This window comes from Orbicella franksi, chromosome 8 (assembly GCF_964199315.1).
Source record: "Orbicella franksi chromosome 8, jaOrbFran1.1, whole genome shotgun sequence".
Taxonomy (NCBI): domain Eukaryota; kingdom Metazoa; phylum Cnidaria; class Anthozoa; order Scleractinia; family Merulinidae; genus Orbicella; species Orbicella franksi.
The window spans coordinates 3,062,410-3,079,495 of record NC_138152.1 but is presented as its reverse complement, the minus strand read 5'-3'; the positions used below and the strand labels follow the sequence as shown (position 1 = coordinate 3,079,495).

The window sequence follows — 17,086 nt, the reverse complement described above, 5'->3', positions numbered from 1 at the left end:
ACTGCTCGAGTATTTTTTTCCTAGTCTTTTTCTATAAAGAAACGAGCTTTGCTTTCTTCTTCCTGCTTATTGCACCTATTTACAGCCTCGACAAGACATTTTTCTACATTAATTTTCCTTCGCCCAGTCGCGTAGAATATTATCTAAATTCTCAAAACTTTCCGCCATTTAATAGAATCAGAGGGGAAAAGTTTGTAGTATTGACGTCATCTATGCGTTTGTCCTCTATTGGATCATAGGTGAGAACCAATCAAAATGCGAGTTTAATTTGACTAATTATATAAAACTTGATCGAAACACGATACATGTTTTCTTTTCTTAAGGTGGCCGAACACAGTTTTCGCGCGCGCTTTTGCTGATGCAATTGAGCGCGCGCACAAGGATTGCAAAGAGCGATCATTTTATTTACTCAACACCCGCACTATCTGTGCTATTTTTTTTCTCTATTATTGAGCGCAGTGTATTGATGGCTTTAGTCTTTTATTACAAAAATATGTTAGAAAAGGTAACGACGCAAAGAAACCAGCAATTCTCAGTTTTCCCTTTGTTACCGAAAGAACCCAGTTAAATGCAGCGCATGCGCAGTTGCTCGAAAAATTGAGACCGATTGCTTTTGCAGAAACTTGCGGATTTCTGACGATTCAGTCGTTAGAATTTCAAGAAATTTGGCAAAAAAATAGTACAGAAACCACGTGAAGATCTATCGCAAAAAATCTGAATTTTGACATCGGGAATTTTTAATAATACAGAACTTGCGGTGAAAACGATTTACGGCGAATTACGAAAATCGCCTATGTCAAAATTTTATTAAAACAGTGTTGACAGAAGGGATTTAATATCAATTCGTAGTAGGCAAAAGATGAAAAAATCTAACGACTGGATTTTTTTTAAATAAGCAAAAACCATTTTTTAAACCTTGTTTTTAACCAGCCCCGTTGCCATGGCAACAGCACACACCTTAGCCAAAATGCGAGAATAAACTGTTCTGTGGTTAACCTTGACTCTTGCAAAGAACGAGCGCCAAAGCATAAATAGCTTAAAAGTAATGGTGAATTAGGCATAGGCTCTTGAAAACTGTGTTCGGCCACCTTAAGTAGTACTATTAATAAAATTATTGGCCATGGGCCGGAATGACGATGGGAAAATTCAAACGAAAAACGCTTTATTAAGGCTCATTTCAATTGGTACATGAAAGGTGTCCTTTTTTTCTTTTTGTCGCTTTATGAGACCCCAGCAAGGAAGGAAAAATTGTCCTGGTAGTATGAGAGTAAATAAATGTCACCTAACCGGTCGTCAAGGTGTTACCAACGTATGAACAACCAGCACTGCAGCAGAAGAAAAACCGTTTGACTGACACCTAGCCCTTTTTAGTTTTCCTTAGCCTCATAACCAGGGAGACCACTGTCCGAAAGGTAGGGGGAATGAGATTCGCGTATATAACACAGTAACTAAGAAGGGTAGAGGTTTATTAAGGCCATATATACCAGGAAGTTAGTACACTTCATATATAGTACCACACCTAAAGCTGTAACTTAAACTGGCAGAAAATCGATCTCACAATGCATTACAAACACTTTCTTTCAAAGCTCAAAAAAAAAATGTAACATTAACAGCAGGGTTAATAAGCAATGAAGAATGCAATCGAGGACCCTATGAGTACGTTAAGGGCCGCTTTTAACATTTGTTTTAGTATAAGTATTAACAGACCATTTTACATTTCGGGCGAATCAAAAGAGCCTCCACATAAAAACGTAGCACAAAGGGATCACATAAACAAATAAAGAAAGATCGGCGATAAATCTCAAGCAGTTTAAGACCCACTTACGGAGGCTAGATCTAGGCAACATCCTAAATGAATGTAGTGGCTGCCATCGTTGTAACTCATAATTCTAATTTCTCTTATAGGTCTTTTCTGTATATTATTTTTAGATAGTTCTAGTTAGGTGTCCCCTATTAGCAGTGGGGATTCTCCACTGCTAGATGGAATTGACACGATAATAAAGTCATTATTATTATTATTATTATTATTATTATTATTAAAAGACAAAAGTAAGTTAGAATGAAATAGTACATGCGTCGTTACTTCATTCATATGCAAAGCTTGTAATATGTTGAAAAAGAGTGATCGCGTTATATCATCAGAGAAGATATAGCTCTACAAAAGTAAAAGGTGAGAAAAATAAAATCAAAAATAAACACAAGTACAAGCGTTCCCCAGCACAAGCGCGCTAGCACTGTGTAGCATCAAAGTGAATAATCAGGTAAAGACCTCAGTTTATTTTAAATACATACAATTAAAGCGGTATTAATTTGAGTGTCGTAAAATCAAAACCAAACGATCTACTAACCAATCTGACGGACTCGGCCTATCTCAGCCAGTAGCAAAAAAACAAACAAAACCAAAGTAATTAACATGATTAATTTCAACACTCGATTGAAAACCGCTCTATTACTATTAATAACAATTACTCTCGTTCACACCTAAACTACTTCGGACGTTAACGAAGTGCTCACATATTCAATTTGTCAATATAGCAACCATAAAAGTATGAACTACCCATGAAGATGATTGTAAAGCGTTCTTGGAGTGCTAACTCACAAAAACAATTTAAATGAGTGTAAGTTGTTTATCCGTGAGCGCTACATTCTAGTGGGATTGAAACACTCGGTTGTCGACTCTCATTATATCAGTTTAAATAAAACACCTCAACTTCATCAGGATGGAATGGGTAAACTCCAGCCAAGATGGTCGTGCGGTTGGTGACATTCTTTGGAAGAAAGTAATCGATGCCAAAGTTTGTAATGGTTTTGTTGCTTCCCGAATTTCCGTCTTTGTCTATGAGCAGGTCTTGAGTTCCAAATGTTGGTCCGTACCATTGATATCTATAGATAGCTCTCGTTGAGTTTCTCACCATGCTCTTGAAGGGTGCAAGTTTTTCGTTATTATGGAGAGAAAATATGAACGCCTTGGAAGTGGAACCATACTCCTTATTATCAGTAGACTCTGAAAGATGGGAAACAGTCAACAATCACGTCAAGCTCATCAATAAATCACCAAGTTTTTACCACAGCCAGAGAAAATCTTACCCGTAATCAGACTACACTATGTGCCACGAGGCACGAGGAGGACAGGTGATGAAGGTGAAGGTGATAGATTTTTACGATTAGTTCGAATTAGTGTACTATTTCATTTGTCGGTATCCGGAAATGTGATGAAACAGTTTAAGCAGACTGGACTTTCTTATCTTTTAAGATCGATGGGTGAGGGACTCCCCTCTTCGTCCCATACACAAAGCCCATCTATAACTCAAGAATATTGGAGGTGTGATGGTGAAACTGAGAGGTTTACTAATCCTTTGGAAAATGTATCCTTTGAGGTAAGCAATAAGGTATGATGACCTCACATCACGTGGTCATTACGTCATGTCATCCAGCAAATTCCATCTTGGATCCACAATGTTGGATTTCCTGGTTTTTCCAAAGGGTCAGAAAAACACACATGAAAAGATATATCGTATTTGCCAAAATATGGTTACCATGCAAGTTCTCTTTTACCCGACATGTAACTTCATTTAATTTTGAGATAAAGTTGCCAAGTTTGGCAGCTTGTATTTAAGAATTAACTGTATTCATACTGGGTGTTTTGGGGTCTGCTGATCTTAGCCGTTCACAGTTTTAAAGTTTTGACATAAGAATTTACCGCACGTCTAAAATATCACCATTCATGGCCATTGATATATGGCATATCAAATTGATCCCAGATAAATTTAGGGAAAGAATACAATCCATTTAAGGTAATTCCCCTGAAATAAAACTGCACATAGATTTTTGTTCAAACTTTGTCCAATGAATATTTATCATATGAAAACTTTAATTATAAAAAAGGGGTGGAGTCCATGCTCGTTAAGGAGCAGTGAGGCATTGAAAATGTCACATTTTAGCATTATATAACGCTTATTACAAGAACGCATTCCAAGTTATTGTAAACTCTTTGTGAGACCAGACTCATGAAAACACGCCTCAAACTACAGCCAATACTTGTGTCGGACACAAATAAACTTTTTAAGTTTGATTTTGACAGAGAGCTGAATCCTTGTTAAAATATTGGAGCCAAATTGCTTGCCACGGCTATCAAACTGAAAAACAGAAAAGACTACAGTGCAGCTGCTATTTTCCTTATAAATTCAATTTTCAACAATAGAAATCAGATCAGGCTTTTCTCACGCAAAGCCAATGATAAGTTTATTAAAATGACTGGGAAAAAATTTGGGGTGCCCGAACTCGTTAGTGAGCTATAGCCATTTTTAAACTGACAGAACTCAATATCAAGCCAAATCCGCCATGTTTTCAATGTGGGCGTGCAGGAACGTGCGCTAATGACGCCATAAATTATGCGCAGTAAGGATGCGCAATGCAATACTGGGGAATGACCTTGTTATGGTTCATTACGTCATACTATTATGTATTGCCCGGATGTGAGCCCGCAGTCTTGTACACGTGAGAATACAGTTTTGAGTTCTGCCATCTTGTGTGTTGTTGTAGTTGCATTTCTCATTCGAAAACATAACATTCTGGCGACGAGGACCGGATAATGCCGAGCCTAGGTAAAATAGAAGAGTTTGATCCAGACTCGACGAACATCGATCGCTATTTGGAGCGACTGGAACAGTATTTCGTCGCGAATGGTGTTCCAGCAGATTCGACAGACAGGCACAAACACCGAGCAACACTGATTTCTGTTATGGGCGCCAAGGCTTACGATGTCCTTTCGGACCTATGCTCTCCGTCGACTCCTTCACAGAAAACGTACGCTCAGCTGGCAACTATCCTGAAGGACCACTTCGCACCCAAAAAGCTGGTAGTTGCTGAGCGCTACAGATTTCACAACTGCACGCAACGCGAGGGAGAAAGCGTGTCTTCGTTCGCAGCCAACCTAAAACATCTGGCGGCCACATGTCAGTTCGGTGCTCACCTCAGCGAGGCCTTGGGCGATCGACTCGTCTGTGGACTTCAAAGTAAAGAGATTCAAAAGGAACTCCTGACAGAGGAACACAATTTTGATGAAACACTGAAGAACGCCCTCAGCCTCGAAGCTGCTGAAAAAGATGTCGCTGCGTCCTCTCACGAAGGCTCGACTCCAGTAAACAAACTCGGAAAAGGAAACCGCCGACGCTCCCGTCCACCCACACGTCCAAAGTCTCCTGGCAAGGGCCAAGGCAAGTTAAATTCTCTTCCAAACAACTCACACAACAGCACTTCAGCATGTTTGAGCTGTGGGAAATCTGGTCATCCACGATCGCAGTGTAAATACAGGCAGTATGCTTGTCATTCCTGTGGAAGATCTGGTCACATTGCTGAGGCATGCGAAAGCAAATCTGCGAAGGTTCACAAGGTTGAAGAGCCAGAGCCACCCCAGGGCACTTCTGCATCTGATGCAATGGATCCATTTTCGTTCTCATTGTACAACCTCTGTACAGAGAAAAATGGCATTGAAATACCAGTTCAGCTCAGTGGAGTTAACCTCTTCATGGAATTAGACACTGGGGCCGAAGTCTCTATCATTTCACAAGAGACATTCAACAAGCATTTCAAGGGAACTCCTCTCAAACCTTCCAGCACTCGTCTACACACCTACACTGGTCATTCAGTCCAGGTCACTGGTCAATTTCATGTGCACTTCAAGTACCAAGACCAGAGTGCAACCTTACCACTGCTAGTCGTGGAAGGTTCTGGACCGTCCCTTTTTGGGAGAGATTGGCTGACCCAAGTGAAACTCGACTGGAAGAAAATATGCAGCATCCGTGTCTCTGACTCTGACCTGTCACAAGCTGTGAGGTCGAAAATGCACACTACAATTCAGTCCCACTCCAATGTGTTTCAGCCTGGCCTGGGAACAATCAAGGGTATCACCGCTAAGCTAGAAATGAAGCATGATGCTCAGCCAAAATTTTGCAAGGCACGCCCAGTACCCTACGCCCTTCAAGAAGCAGTGGAAGCAGAGTACAGCCGCCTGGAATCCGAAGGCAATGTCGAAAGGGTAGAGTTCAGCGATTGGGCCACGCCTATGGTTCACGTTCCAAAGGCTGACGGCACAACACGGTCATGTGGTGATTATGCTGTAACTGTCAACCCACAACTCAATGTTCCACGGTATCCAATCCCACTACCTGAGGACGTTTTCGTCAAATTGCGTGGAGGTAAGCGATTCACCAAATTGGATCTGAAGAGTGCATACCAACAGCTGCCATTGGACCCGGATAGTCAGCAGTATGTCACCATCAATACCCATCGGGGTCTCTATCGCTACAAAAGGTTGCCATTTGGTATTGCTTCATCCCCTGCTATATGTCAGCGCACCATGGATGTCATCCTCCAGGGTCCTGAGAATGTAGCAAGTACGTATTCAGGACGACATCCTTATCACAGGGACGGATGATGAACAACACATCATGAACTTGAACCTTGTTCTAAAACGCCTGGATGACTACGGGCTGAGACTGCAGCTTAACAAGTGTAAGTTCATGCAGAAGTCGGTCACCTACATGGGCTGTATCATCTCCGCAGAAGGTATCTCACCAACTGAAGACAAGATAGAAACCATCAAGCAGGCACCTCGCCCCGAGAATACCACTCAGCTGAGAGCCTTCCTCGGTATGGTTAATTACCATGGCAAATTCATTCGCAATCTTAGTTCCATTCTCCAACCTCTCAATCAGCTGCTTCAGAGGAATAAAAAATTCACATGGTCCCCCCAATGCGAGGAAGCCTTTAATAAAGCAAAGTAATTTACTAACATCTTCAAACGTTTTGGTTCATTATGACCCCAACTTACCAGTGGTCCTGGAATGCGATGCTAGCCAATATGGCATTGGTGCCGTCATTCTCCACCGCTTCCCGAACGGGGACGAGAAGCCAATTGCCTATGCATCAAGATCGTTGAATTCTTCAGAAAAGAATTACAGCCAGATCGAGAAGGAGGGTCTTGGTATCATCTTCGGAGTCACCAAGTATTACATGTATCTCTTTGGTCGCAAGTTCGTACTTCGAACTGATCACAAGCCCCTGCTGAAGATCTTTGCACCGGACTAGGCTACACCAGTGTTGGCAGCAGCAAGGCTTCAGCGATGGTCACTCCTACTATCCTCTTACCATTACGAGATCGAGTTCAAGCTCTCTGCCGAAGTAGCTAGTGCTGATGCTCTATCAAGGCTCTCGCTGAGGTACAAGAAGGATGTAAGTGTTGAAGAGGAAATATTCCATGAAGCCAGCCAGCAGCTGAACAAGCAGCCGGTCTCGGCTACAGATATTGCTAGAGAGACTGCAAGGAACCCAACCACCGCGAGGGCCTTGTCTCTGACTCAGCATGGTTGGCCTAACAACTTCTGCACTGACCCTAACCTCAAGCCATACTTCCATCGCAGACACGAGCTCTCCGTCGAGCAAGGCTGCCTTATGTGGGGTATGCGAACCATCGTACCACCAACCTTACGACAACCCATCCTGGATGAACTGCACAGAGCACATCCCGGAATCGCACGCATGAAGGCAACAGCACGCAGTCATGTGTGGTGGCCAGGAATAGACAGCGACATTGAGGAGACCGCTCGCAGATGCCAACAGTGCATTAAGACAAGGAAAGCTCCCCCAGTTGCACCACTATCTCCATGGTCATGGCCCACCGCTCCATGGCACCGTATACACATTGATTTTGCTACTCATCAATCCAATCATTATCTCATCGTGGTGGATGCACACTCTAAATGGCCGGAAATAATTGGCCCTATGAAAACTAACACTGCAGAAAGCACAGCCAACGCCCTGCGCAGCATCTTCGCAAGATACGGGCTCCCAACTCAAGTGGTAAGCGACAATGGTCCACCCTTTTCTTCTGCTGAATATGGAGAATTCCTGCAGCAGAACGGTGTTCAGCGAGTACTCGTCTCCCCTTATCACCCATCCTCCAATGGATTAGCAGAGAGATTTGTTCAGACCTTCAAGCACGCCTTGGATTCATCAGCCTCGGATCTTGCTCGCTCTATACAGCAAAGGATACAGAACTTCCTACTATCTTATCGCAGTACACCACACGCCACCACTGGAACTTCACCATCCAAGCTTTTCTTGCAGCGAGAGCTACGAACAAGGCTGTCACACACTAAGCCAGACCTCAGTAGTCACGTGGCTACACAGCAAGACAAGATGAAGTTTTACCATGACAGGCATGCCAAGTCTAGAGAACTGTCTGGGGGCGACACTGTTCTGACACGTGATCACTTATCAAAGCAGAAATGGCAGTCGGGTACAGTGGTGAAGCACAGTTCCCCACATTCTTATCAAGTCCAACTGGATAACGGCCGCATTTGGAGACGCCATGTGGATGACGTTCTTCAGAACAATCCCACCACTAAACCAGCAGAGCCTCCCACATCATCTCCGGATGAAGTACTTCAACCAAGTTCTGTTGTGGAAGTCTCACATTTTCCAACCACTGTTACACCTGAGTTTAATGTTCCAGTTCAAGAAGACTCAACCTGGATGGAGTCACCACCCATAGCTCCTGTCACTCCCGAACTACGGAGGTCCAGACGTGTTATAACACCTCCGCAGAGACTGATTGAACAGATGTGACATTACTAAAGTAAAAGAAAACTTTGCTTCGTTTCGTGACATTGCTCAAGAAACTTGTTAGTTGTTTGAACTGAGTCAGACTTGCAGCTAGGTTATTTGTACAATCAGGAAGACTCACAAGGACTGTCTTAACTCTTTTTTTTTTTTTTTTTTTCTGTGTTACTTGTACAACATAACTCAGTGGAGGGGTGTTATGGTTCTTTACGTCATACTATTATGTATTGCCCGGATGTGAGCCCGCAGTCTTGTACACGTGAGAATACAGTTTTGAGTTCCGCCATCTTGTGCGTTGTTGTAGTTGCATTTCTCATTCGAAAACATAACAGACCTTAACTTAAGATTCCGGGAAATCCGGAAGAAAACCAAAACAGATCGGAAATCCGAGTTTAATTTACTATTTCAGACATACTTTTCAGAGTTTGAGATAAAATTTCCATTGCGAGGAGATAAATCAGAAGATTATCTTCCTAGCTTTCCTGGCTGGACATTTTTGGAAATTATCTGGTAAATCACGGAAAGCATGGGTCAGATGTATTAGCAAGAGAAGATGAAAGGGTAAGAGAGCCTATCCCCCGTTATAACACTTATTCTCGAGTTAATTCCCTGCAAGTTATTTTCAGACATGATGCCCACTCCTTCGGCGGATAATGCTGCCACACTCGTTGCGTAGAAGTTTTCGTGGTGGACGAAAATGCGCGTAAAGGCCCCTGGTCAAGGAACAAATAAATGATGGACTGTACTTTGGTTAAGCACGGAAACGACAAACATACAGGCAGACAGACAGACAGTCAGACAGACAGACAGATCGGCCAAACAGCTAGATCAGAGGCGGATACGATGTGCCTACAACATAAACCTATGTAAATATATAGTAGCTACAATTACTCCACGGGAGATCAGTGTATCCTCCAAATACAAACTCCTTTTCTTTTACAATGGTAACAGTGTTTTCTTTTCCATCGCAATTTTCGTGAAATGTAGAGTCCAAGTCACCATGTGAAGACTGACGGTAACACAATAACCACTGGGAAATGTTTCCGACTTCCGGTGCAAGGAAAAGGTGCAAGTGGTGGAGGTACTGTTGATTGTTTGATAATATCGCTGAATTGATGATGAAAGCTGAAAAAGAGTTGGTGTATAATAACATTAGGATCATTAATGATAGCGTTATGAGTACAAGATGACAAAGACCTAGATTGCGTGTCGACTCTAGCACTTTGCAGTTCAGCTATCGTATTACTTAGAACAACGTGCTAAAACAATATTTACCGAGCGTGCAGTTGTGACCATCTCCAAAATATCCATCCCTGCACGCACATTTGTACGATCCAGCGGTATTGTTACAATGAGCATGTTCACTGCAGTTTTTGATGGAGCCCTGAGAACACTCGTCAATATCTATTAGAAAACAAATTCTTGTTCAATGACGTCATTAACCGGTATGCATTATCTAACCATATCCTACACCTCATCATTAGCTGTACAGCAGCCTCTGAGATTTCAGTTTCCGTACCAACAGGATTTTGGTTTCTAGATTTTTTGGTTTTTGTGAAGGGGGTGGGAGGAGCAATGAACTCTTTATCCCGCAAAACATCATTTCTGCTGGTTAAACCTCATCCAAATCATGGCTGACTATTATAATCAACCCTAAGCAATTCTCTTATCGCCCTTGCTGTTTTTTGTTTTTTTTGGTAACATCCATGCAGAAACCTTCGAAGCCTGTTAGACATACCCTCTTCATCCCTTTTCAATAGACCCCAATTCTTCATGACACCCATTTTCCGTGAGGTCCAATCTCGATTTGTTGTATCCAGCAACTTCTTTTCTTAACACCTTTTTTCTACCAAACAAGTATCCTTACCTGTGCAGCTGTATCCATCTCCGGTAAATCCAGGTTTACAAGTGCAATTAAACGATCCCTCAGTATTATTACACAAAGCGCCATCTTTGCTGCAGTTGTGGGTGCCTTGAACGCACTCGTCAATGTCTGAAAAAGAGTTGACAACTCCTGATATTGACCACTTCAGAGGTGTACTGTTACTTTTTTTCTACGATAATCCCAACTTGAGATTTTACGGGGAAAAAAATATACAACTAAAAAACTGGTTTCCGGAGGGACTAGTCCTGAATTATTTTGTAATACTACAGCAAAGACAATTAGTAGATCAAATGTGGGAACATTAATCGTTGATCAATGAATATTCAAAGGTATAATGGTGCATTATTATCCTTTGACGTCGTACATTTTGCACCGTTTGCATGTTCAGAGAAGTTTGGTGGGAAACAGTTCCATTGCTAGTCAATTCGTGCCAAACGAGAGGGCGCAATGTTGTTGAAATATTCAGCTACGTAACAAGTGCAATAGGTTAATTCCCGACTCGGTGAACATCTTATCATTACAAACAAATTGATATGACAAAACACCGTTAGTTTCAAACTAAGTTGTAACGCTTTTTGGACCAATCAAACAAAAGGAATCATTTACCTCTACAGCTGTGTCCATTTCCGGTATATCCGGTATTACAGGTACACTGATATGATCCTTTGGTATTGTTACAGAGAGCATTTAAGCCGCAAATGTGTGGGTCGTCCTTGCATTCGTCAATATTTGAAAAGTTAGAAAATTGCTGTTTTTAATGCTTTTTGACCCAAAAATGAATCATGGAACTGGAATTTTGAAAAATTAGTTTTGTCATAGTGTTTGCCCTATCCCTAAAAGCTGAAAGATTTGTTTGCCAAGTGACAAAGTACAAGGTCATTTTATCTTGGCACAATATCTTTACTGCATTCGACGATATCTAAAACACAGAATTGATACTGCGTACAGTAACTAAACCACAAAAAGCTTATTCTTTTTAAAATCATTCCACTTCCACTTGATCATAGATCCGGCTTTCACGGCTCCCATCCACCACCTTTATTTTGTCCTTCTCTTCATAGCTGACAACAAATGGAGCTGGTACTACAGAAAATTACAACTTTCTTAATATGTCTATTCAGTTAATTTTGTTTTATATTTTATAGTTTGTCCTGTTTTGTGAGACCTCTATTCTTGGATTGTTCTGTTTGTTCATGTTAATTCTTGGGATTCAATTACATGAGAGCAGAATGGATGCAACCAGTTATTCCTTACCAAATTTACAGTTGTCACCCGTGAATCCTGGGTTACATAAACAGCGGTATCCTTTACTTGTAAAGCCTGTTTGACATGTTCCACTGTTCTGACAAGGAGCCTTACCACACGCATTCTTAAAGACAAGGAAAAATACGGATTATTCTTTAAGATAAAATCTGTATTTTACAATTATATCGAGAGACGTGATTTTTTTGCATGGTACGCCTATGAGTTCTTTTTAACTATACTTTGTCACAATAACATATCCCTCTTGGTAGTGTGTGAAAACGTCTTTTGGGTAAAAGGCAATTAATCTGAAGTGAGTATGGAATAGATATGCTTCCATTTGACCTGGCGAAGGTATTTATGGTGCTTGTTGTTTGTTTGTTTGTTTGATTTGTTGAATATTGACTAGCTAATTCCTTTCTTTGCCTAAATATTCACAAATTATCTGCATTATATTCTCAAACTTACTAGCAGTTCATAAATTATAACCCTGAAGGCGTTTGGATATCTGATTTTAGTTAGTCTGGATATATAAGTTTCTCCGCTCTTAGTTTCGATTGAGATATTCTATTAAACACGAGAAGCAGTGTCTCACCACATTTGAAAATACCTCAAAGCTTATGAAAAATACTCCGGTGTATGTCGTGTTCTGGATGTTTTGAAATGGGAAAAACACGGTCTATCGTGTTTCAGATACTTCATCTTACATTTGTTCCATGGTATACGTAGCCTTCGGTTTTCACCAGGTCCTTCTCGTGCTGTTTATGTGTTGCATTGTTTAAATCACAGTTGTGTGTCCCAGTAAAATCAAAATTAATGCTGACACAGTTGTGTTCCATGTAGCATTGCAGTTCACAGGAATCCTGGTCCAACACTTTGATGGTTCTTATCACGTGATTAAACAGTCGTTCCCCATAGAAGAAATAATAGCCTGGAAACTCCAATTCACGGCATTGATCTAAAAAACATATATATAGTTAGTAAAACTAACCTTACTCGCTGTGACCACATTTTCACGACATCAGAACGTTTTACCTAAGCAACAGCCAAGCTTTTGAAATGTTTAGCAGCTTCCCTAGTTGATTTACTGCCCTGGTAAACCCTTAAACACCGTTTTTATGACGTAACTATGAAAAAAGTTTGTGAAAGACGGAAATTTGTTGTACTTTCGAGATCAAATAATCATCTTTTTCTTAAGAAATTCACAAGATGGCGTTGCAAACCTGTCAGAGCCGTTGAAAAAGTACAAGCACAAGTTCGACTCCACTCGCGAAGCCTTAAGGAGGTTTGCGCGAAAATTTTCCAACATTGATTTTCTTAACCTTCCACATTGATTTTTTTGTTCATTTTCGGACAATGTGGAGATAATTGTAAACAAAATCTTTTTCTGGAAAGAAAAAAAAAAATCAAGATTTCTGTCCACGGGACATCAAATCCTGCCACCTTGCGGCTGTAAGGCGCGTGATACTATGGTCGCTAGATGCAAACTTGTTCTTTAATTAAGGAACCTCACCAGGTGACTAAGTTCACTTAATAGGTCCATTTAAACAATATTTGGCAGAGAACATTTCACTTCAAAGATCTAATTGCAATATTTTAGGGCTTACAGACACTGTGGCCTTACTCGCTAACGAAGCCCCGATTTTTTCAGATTTAGGGTGTTCCTCCGGGCATGTTCTCTTACGAAGTCGGTGACTCCCCCCCCCCTTTTTTTTTACATTTCTGACATAACTCGATGTTGGAAACTTTTCGCGCGAACGTCCTTAAGTGCCCAACGTTTCTTTCAACAAACCATTCAATATTGATCTTGCGGCAAATAATTTATGAAAAAAAAAAACACTCGCGTTTTGTATATTTACGTTTTAAGTTCAGTAGAGCTATTCCCTTGAACTGCAAATATCCACGGTCTATTGTAAATTCATTTAGAGAAACGCTAATCGAATATGAAAATTATTCAAAAACGTTGCTGCAGGTAAACTGAAAACAGGAAATTTGATAGCATCATCTACCCGTCTTAACAACTTTGTGGTTATTGTTCATTTAAATTTGCTGAGTAAATTTGTTTTTAAATTTTGTGCAGGCAGAAGCCAGGTTTTTTTTTAGTTCTTTTTTTCCCTTGTTCACTCTGTTAATTAAGAAAAAACAACATTAAAAAATAACTGGAAATATATCATAACAAAAACTTTACTGAAGGAATCAATAAATGGAACTGATTAAAAATCTTGTCACGTAATGTGAATATTATTTTTCAAACAAAGGAGCATGCTTCCTGGTTTTTCCTTTTTCCTTTTTTTTTTTTTTTTTTTTTGGTTTAGTTTAGTTTTGCTTTGTTTTTGTTGTTTTCTTTTTTCTGCATGGCCGAAAGATTATTGCTCGCTTCGCTCAGCAATATATGCGAAAAATGACGATAAGAAAGTAACTTACCATCCAAGCAGGTTGAAACGGGTTCTAGTAGGGCCAAGAAAACTAAGAATCCAAAATTGACCATTTTCATAGCGGTGTTCGGGGGACCCTTTTACCCGGCATTCAAAAAACGTTTACAGAACGTGCGTGTTGAACCTATTTGAGGTGTTAACTTGTTAGAAACCGTAATTGAAGCCCAGTGTTAAGTGACGGTGGATTGTGCACTCATTTTACAGCTGCAGTAACCAATAGGCGAGTTTCGCTGCGACAGCTGCTCGTTAATAAAGTTTACATAAAGGTAACTTGACCATTAATACACCCTCCTACGCAGTTGCTATTTGTTTGTATCGTCAGGCAACATCAGTGTGGTGAACTTTATTGTTTCACGTTGTGGTTTTGCAGATTACGGCTACGAAATGTGCCAAGATTTACAACGCACGTGCTAAGCCATTGTAATGCCCGAAAGTCTCTCAGGTCCTTTCTTTTTTCTTGATGGGAGATCTTACAGCACTCTAGTGCAGTGTTAGTGGTGACATTTGTAGCAGCTGTTTACAATGTGATGAAAGGGCGTTGATTTTAAGAGGGAATGAGACTCGATGTGCTCTAGTTACAAATTATTTTAACTGCCCCATTCGTGAAAGCGTCATTTGGCAAAAATCTGTTTTAACAAAATATTAGTTAATCTAGCTGTTAACGGAGTTTACTTGAAGTAAAGTTATATTGATTATCGCATATATATCAACGACTATTTTGCAACTATACTAGATAGATGTTCACAGTATATCTAAAATGCAAAGCATCGACACGATTCTCCTTGATTCTTCCAAAATAATTAAACATAATAGTTTTTCCCTCCAATGCGTCGCTGAGGAAGAGGAAGTTTACAGGAACAATACTTCTGCATGCGTTACGAATTTGCAATTAACGACGACAATAATTATTTACAGGTGGTTTTACGATTTCAAGTTCCTCATGTTTATCACGTTTCCGATGTTTTTGAAAAGTTCCAGAACCTACTATCGTCGATAAGGCTTCTGGGGAAAATATTTTGGTTGCCGATTCACGGTAAAATGTTGAAAAAATATTTCAACTGTATACGTCTTCGAAAATTTCAAGACTACAATGGGCGACAAGATTAGTTGAGACACTTATAGGAAATGACACTTTTCGATATTTGAGAGTAAATGTCAATAAGGATCAAAACAAATCGCTGACACAGCTCAAAATTCAATTTCTCTCATACTTTGTCCATTGGGAGGCCTTAGTCCCATACATATGACAAGGATGTTTGTTCCCCCTTGTTTGAGAGAAAGCAACTTGAAACGGTTTACGGTATTTTCTTCAACAAAAGCTTCAAAATTGTCTTTAATTCTTGGCACTGCCGAGTCAGCTCATCGCAAGTTTTAAATCAGTTGCACAGTAATCCTATTCGTCTGATACGTCTACAACTGAATGGCACCAAAACCAACTCATAACCTTTCCTTAAAAATAAAATATGTTTTTTTTCTTTCAAGTGCACCTACAGGCGCTCCGAAATGGATTCTTTGGTACTTCAAACAAACGTGCCAAGAATGACCGCGGTACGAAGTGAATCCGACCAGAAAATCTCCTGAGACATGTTCAAGGATAGATTCAACTTTCCGCCGTTTAATTTCCTTGGGATTTCTTGTATTTGTACAACAACAGATTCCTAAGATAAGCCAACTTTCAATATCCGCCATTTTGAAATATGCAAATTTGGGTACAAACACTTCAAAGTTTGCCGCCCTCCCTCATATGTTTGCAGTTAAAGTTTCTAATGTGAAACTCCTCTGTATTGTCAAGCGAAGCAAAATCAACGAATTAAGTTGAACATGCATCAGAGCAAAATGTCGGGTAACACAGAACAGAAACGCGCCGAAAAATCTTTACAAGATCTGCTTTGACTCACCCCTTGACCTCGTCTTGACATGTTTAGCTCGTCATGACATCTTTCGTTCTTTGTTTCACGATAAATTGTGCTTTCTCCTTTTCACAAGTGACCTTTGGTGAGTAAGTCGGCCTCATGTTGGCGGTGTTTCCTATCAGAACACTTCCCGGTTCTGCGATGGCAGATAGAACAACATCTGATACATTGCAACAATCAAGGACCGTTCACCGCGGTTCGATCAGTTTCTATCTGTCACGCAATTGAATAAGACGCATCATCGAAGCCGTGACTGCACTCTTTTTTTAATGTTAGGAGAAGTAAATTGTAAAAAGACCTCCCATGTTTATTCCGTACAAAGAATGAACCCAAATGTTCTTTTTTAAACATAGTGAGATTCTGAAGTTGAATGTTGTAGTCTCAGCTTTGTATTTATAATGGTATTAGGATGTAATTAGAGAGTTGTTATTGAGGCCTGCTGTTTCCTGTGGGAATTGAACTCTTTTCTCATGTAAACATTTTCTTTTGTCCCATAAATGTGGATGATTGTTGGGCACGCGAGGGAAAACGCTCTATTATACTCTGTCTAGCTTACAGTGTTTTGGCCATGTACGTTGGTTACCATTTACGTAGCCTGCTGGCAGCCAGTTTTTTCTCTAAGGGTCACTAGGACGAGTATTTAGTCATCGCGAACGCAAAAGGGCGGTATGGCGTTGGCTGTGTAGGGAAGAGGGTGGGACAAGGGCGGTATGGCCGATTGGGGATGTCTCGTCCCATTCCCCTTTAGCCAAAGCGTCTCGCCTAGTAACCCCTACTGAATTTCGAGAGAAAAACAGACTAACAGCAGTCTTGCCAGCCCGATGGCAAGCAAAAGTGCTTGATGGAAATGGTAAGCACACATACTTTCAGTTTTTCCATTCGAACTACGTTTCGAGACAATCCTTTAATTTCGAAATTTTACGGCCATGGCATTTACATTCACCGAAACTAAAGATCTTTTGATTCTTACATGGTCAAATGTGGCTTTG

General features: G+C 40.6%; 2 protein-coding genes across 4 annotated transcripts in view; both read right to left on the bottom strand.

Moving 5' to 3' along the window:
* The window catches only part of LOC145494095 (uromodulin-like), a 262,517-nt gene that overhangs the window by 120,290 nt on the left and 125,141 nt on the right, over nucleotides 1-17,086 (bottom strand). The gene's annotated exons all lie outside the window — the stretch shown is intronic.
* On the bottom strand, nucleotides 925-16,304 carry LOC145496019 (uncharacterized). Of its 3 annotated transcripts, none has more exons than XM_081475630.1 (8): nucleotides 16,083-16,304; nucleotides 12,457-12,707; nucleotides 11,762-11,876; nucleotides 11,114-11,236; nucleotides 10,490-10,615; nucleotides 9,898-10,026; nucleotides 9,514-9,747; nucleotides 925-3,004 (listed from the first exon to the last, which is right to left on the bottom strand). In XM_081475630.1, the coding sequence occupies exons 2-8, from the start codon at nucleotides 12,586-12,588 to the stop codon at nucleotides 2,688-2,690; spliced, it is 1,176 nt and encodes a 391-aa protein (XP_081331756.1). In that variant the 5' UTR covers nucleotides 12,589-12,707; nucleotides 16,083-16,304; the 3' UTR covers nucleotides 925-2,687. The 3 variants fall into 3 exon arrangements, with proteins under 3 accessions (XP_081331756.1, XP_081331754.1, XP_081331755.1); XM_081475628.1 differs by lacking the exon at nucleotides 16,083-16,304 and adding an exon at nucleotides 14,174-14,523; XM_081475629.1 differs by lacking the exons at nucleotides 11,114-11,236; nucleotides 16,083-16,304 and adding an exon at nucleotides 14,174-14,523.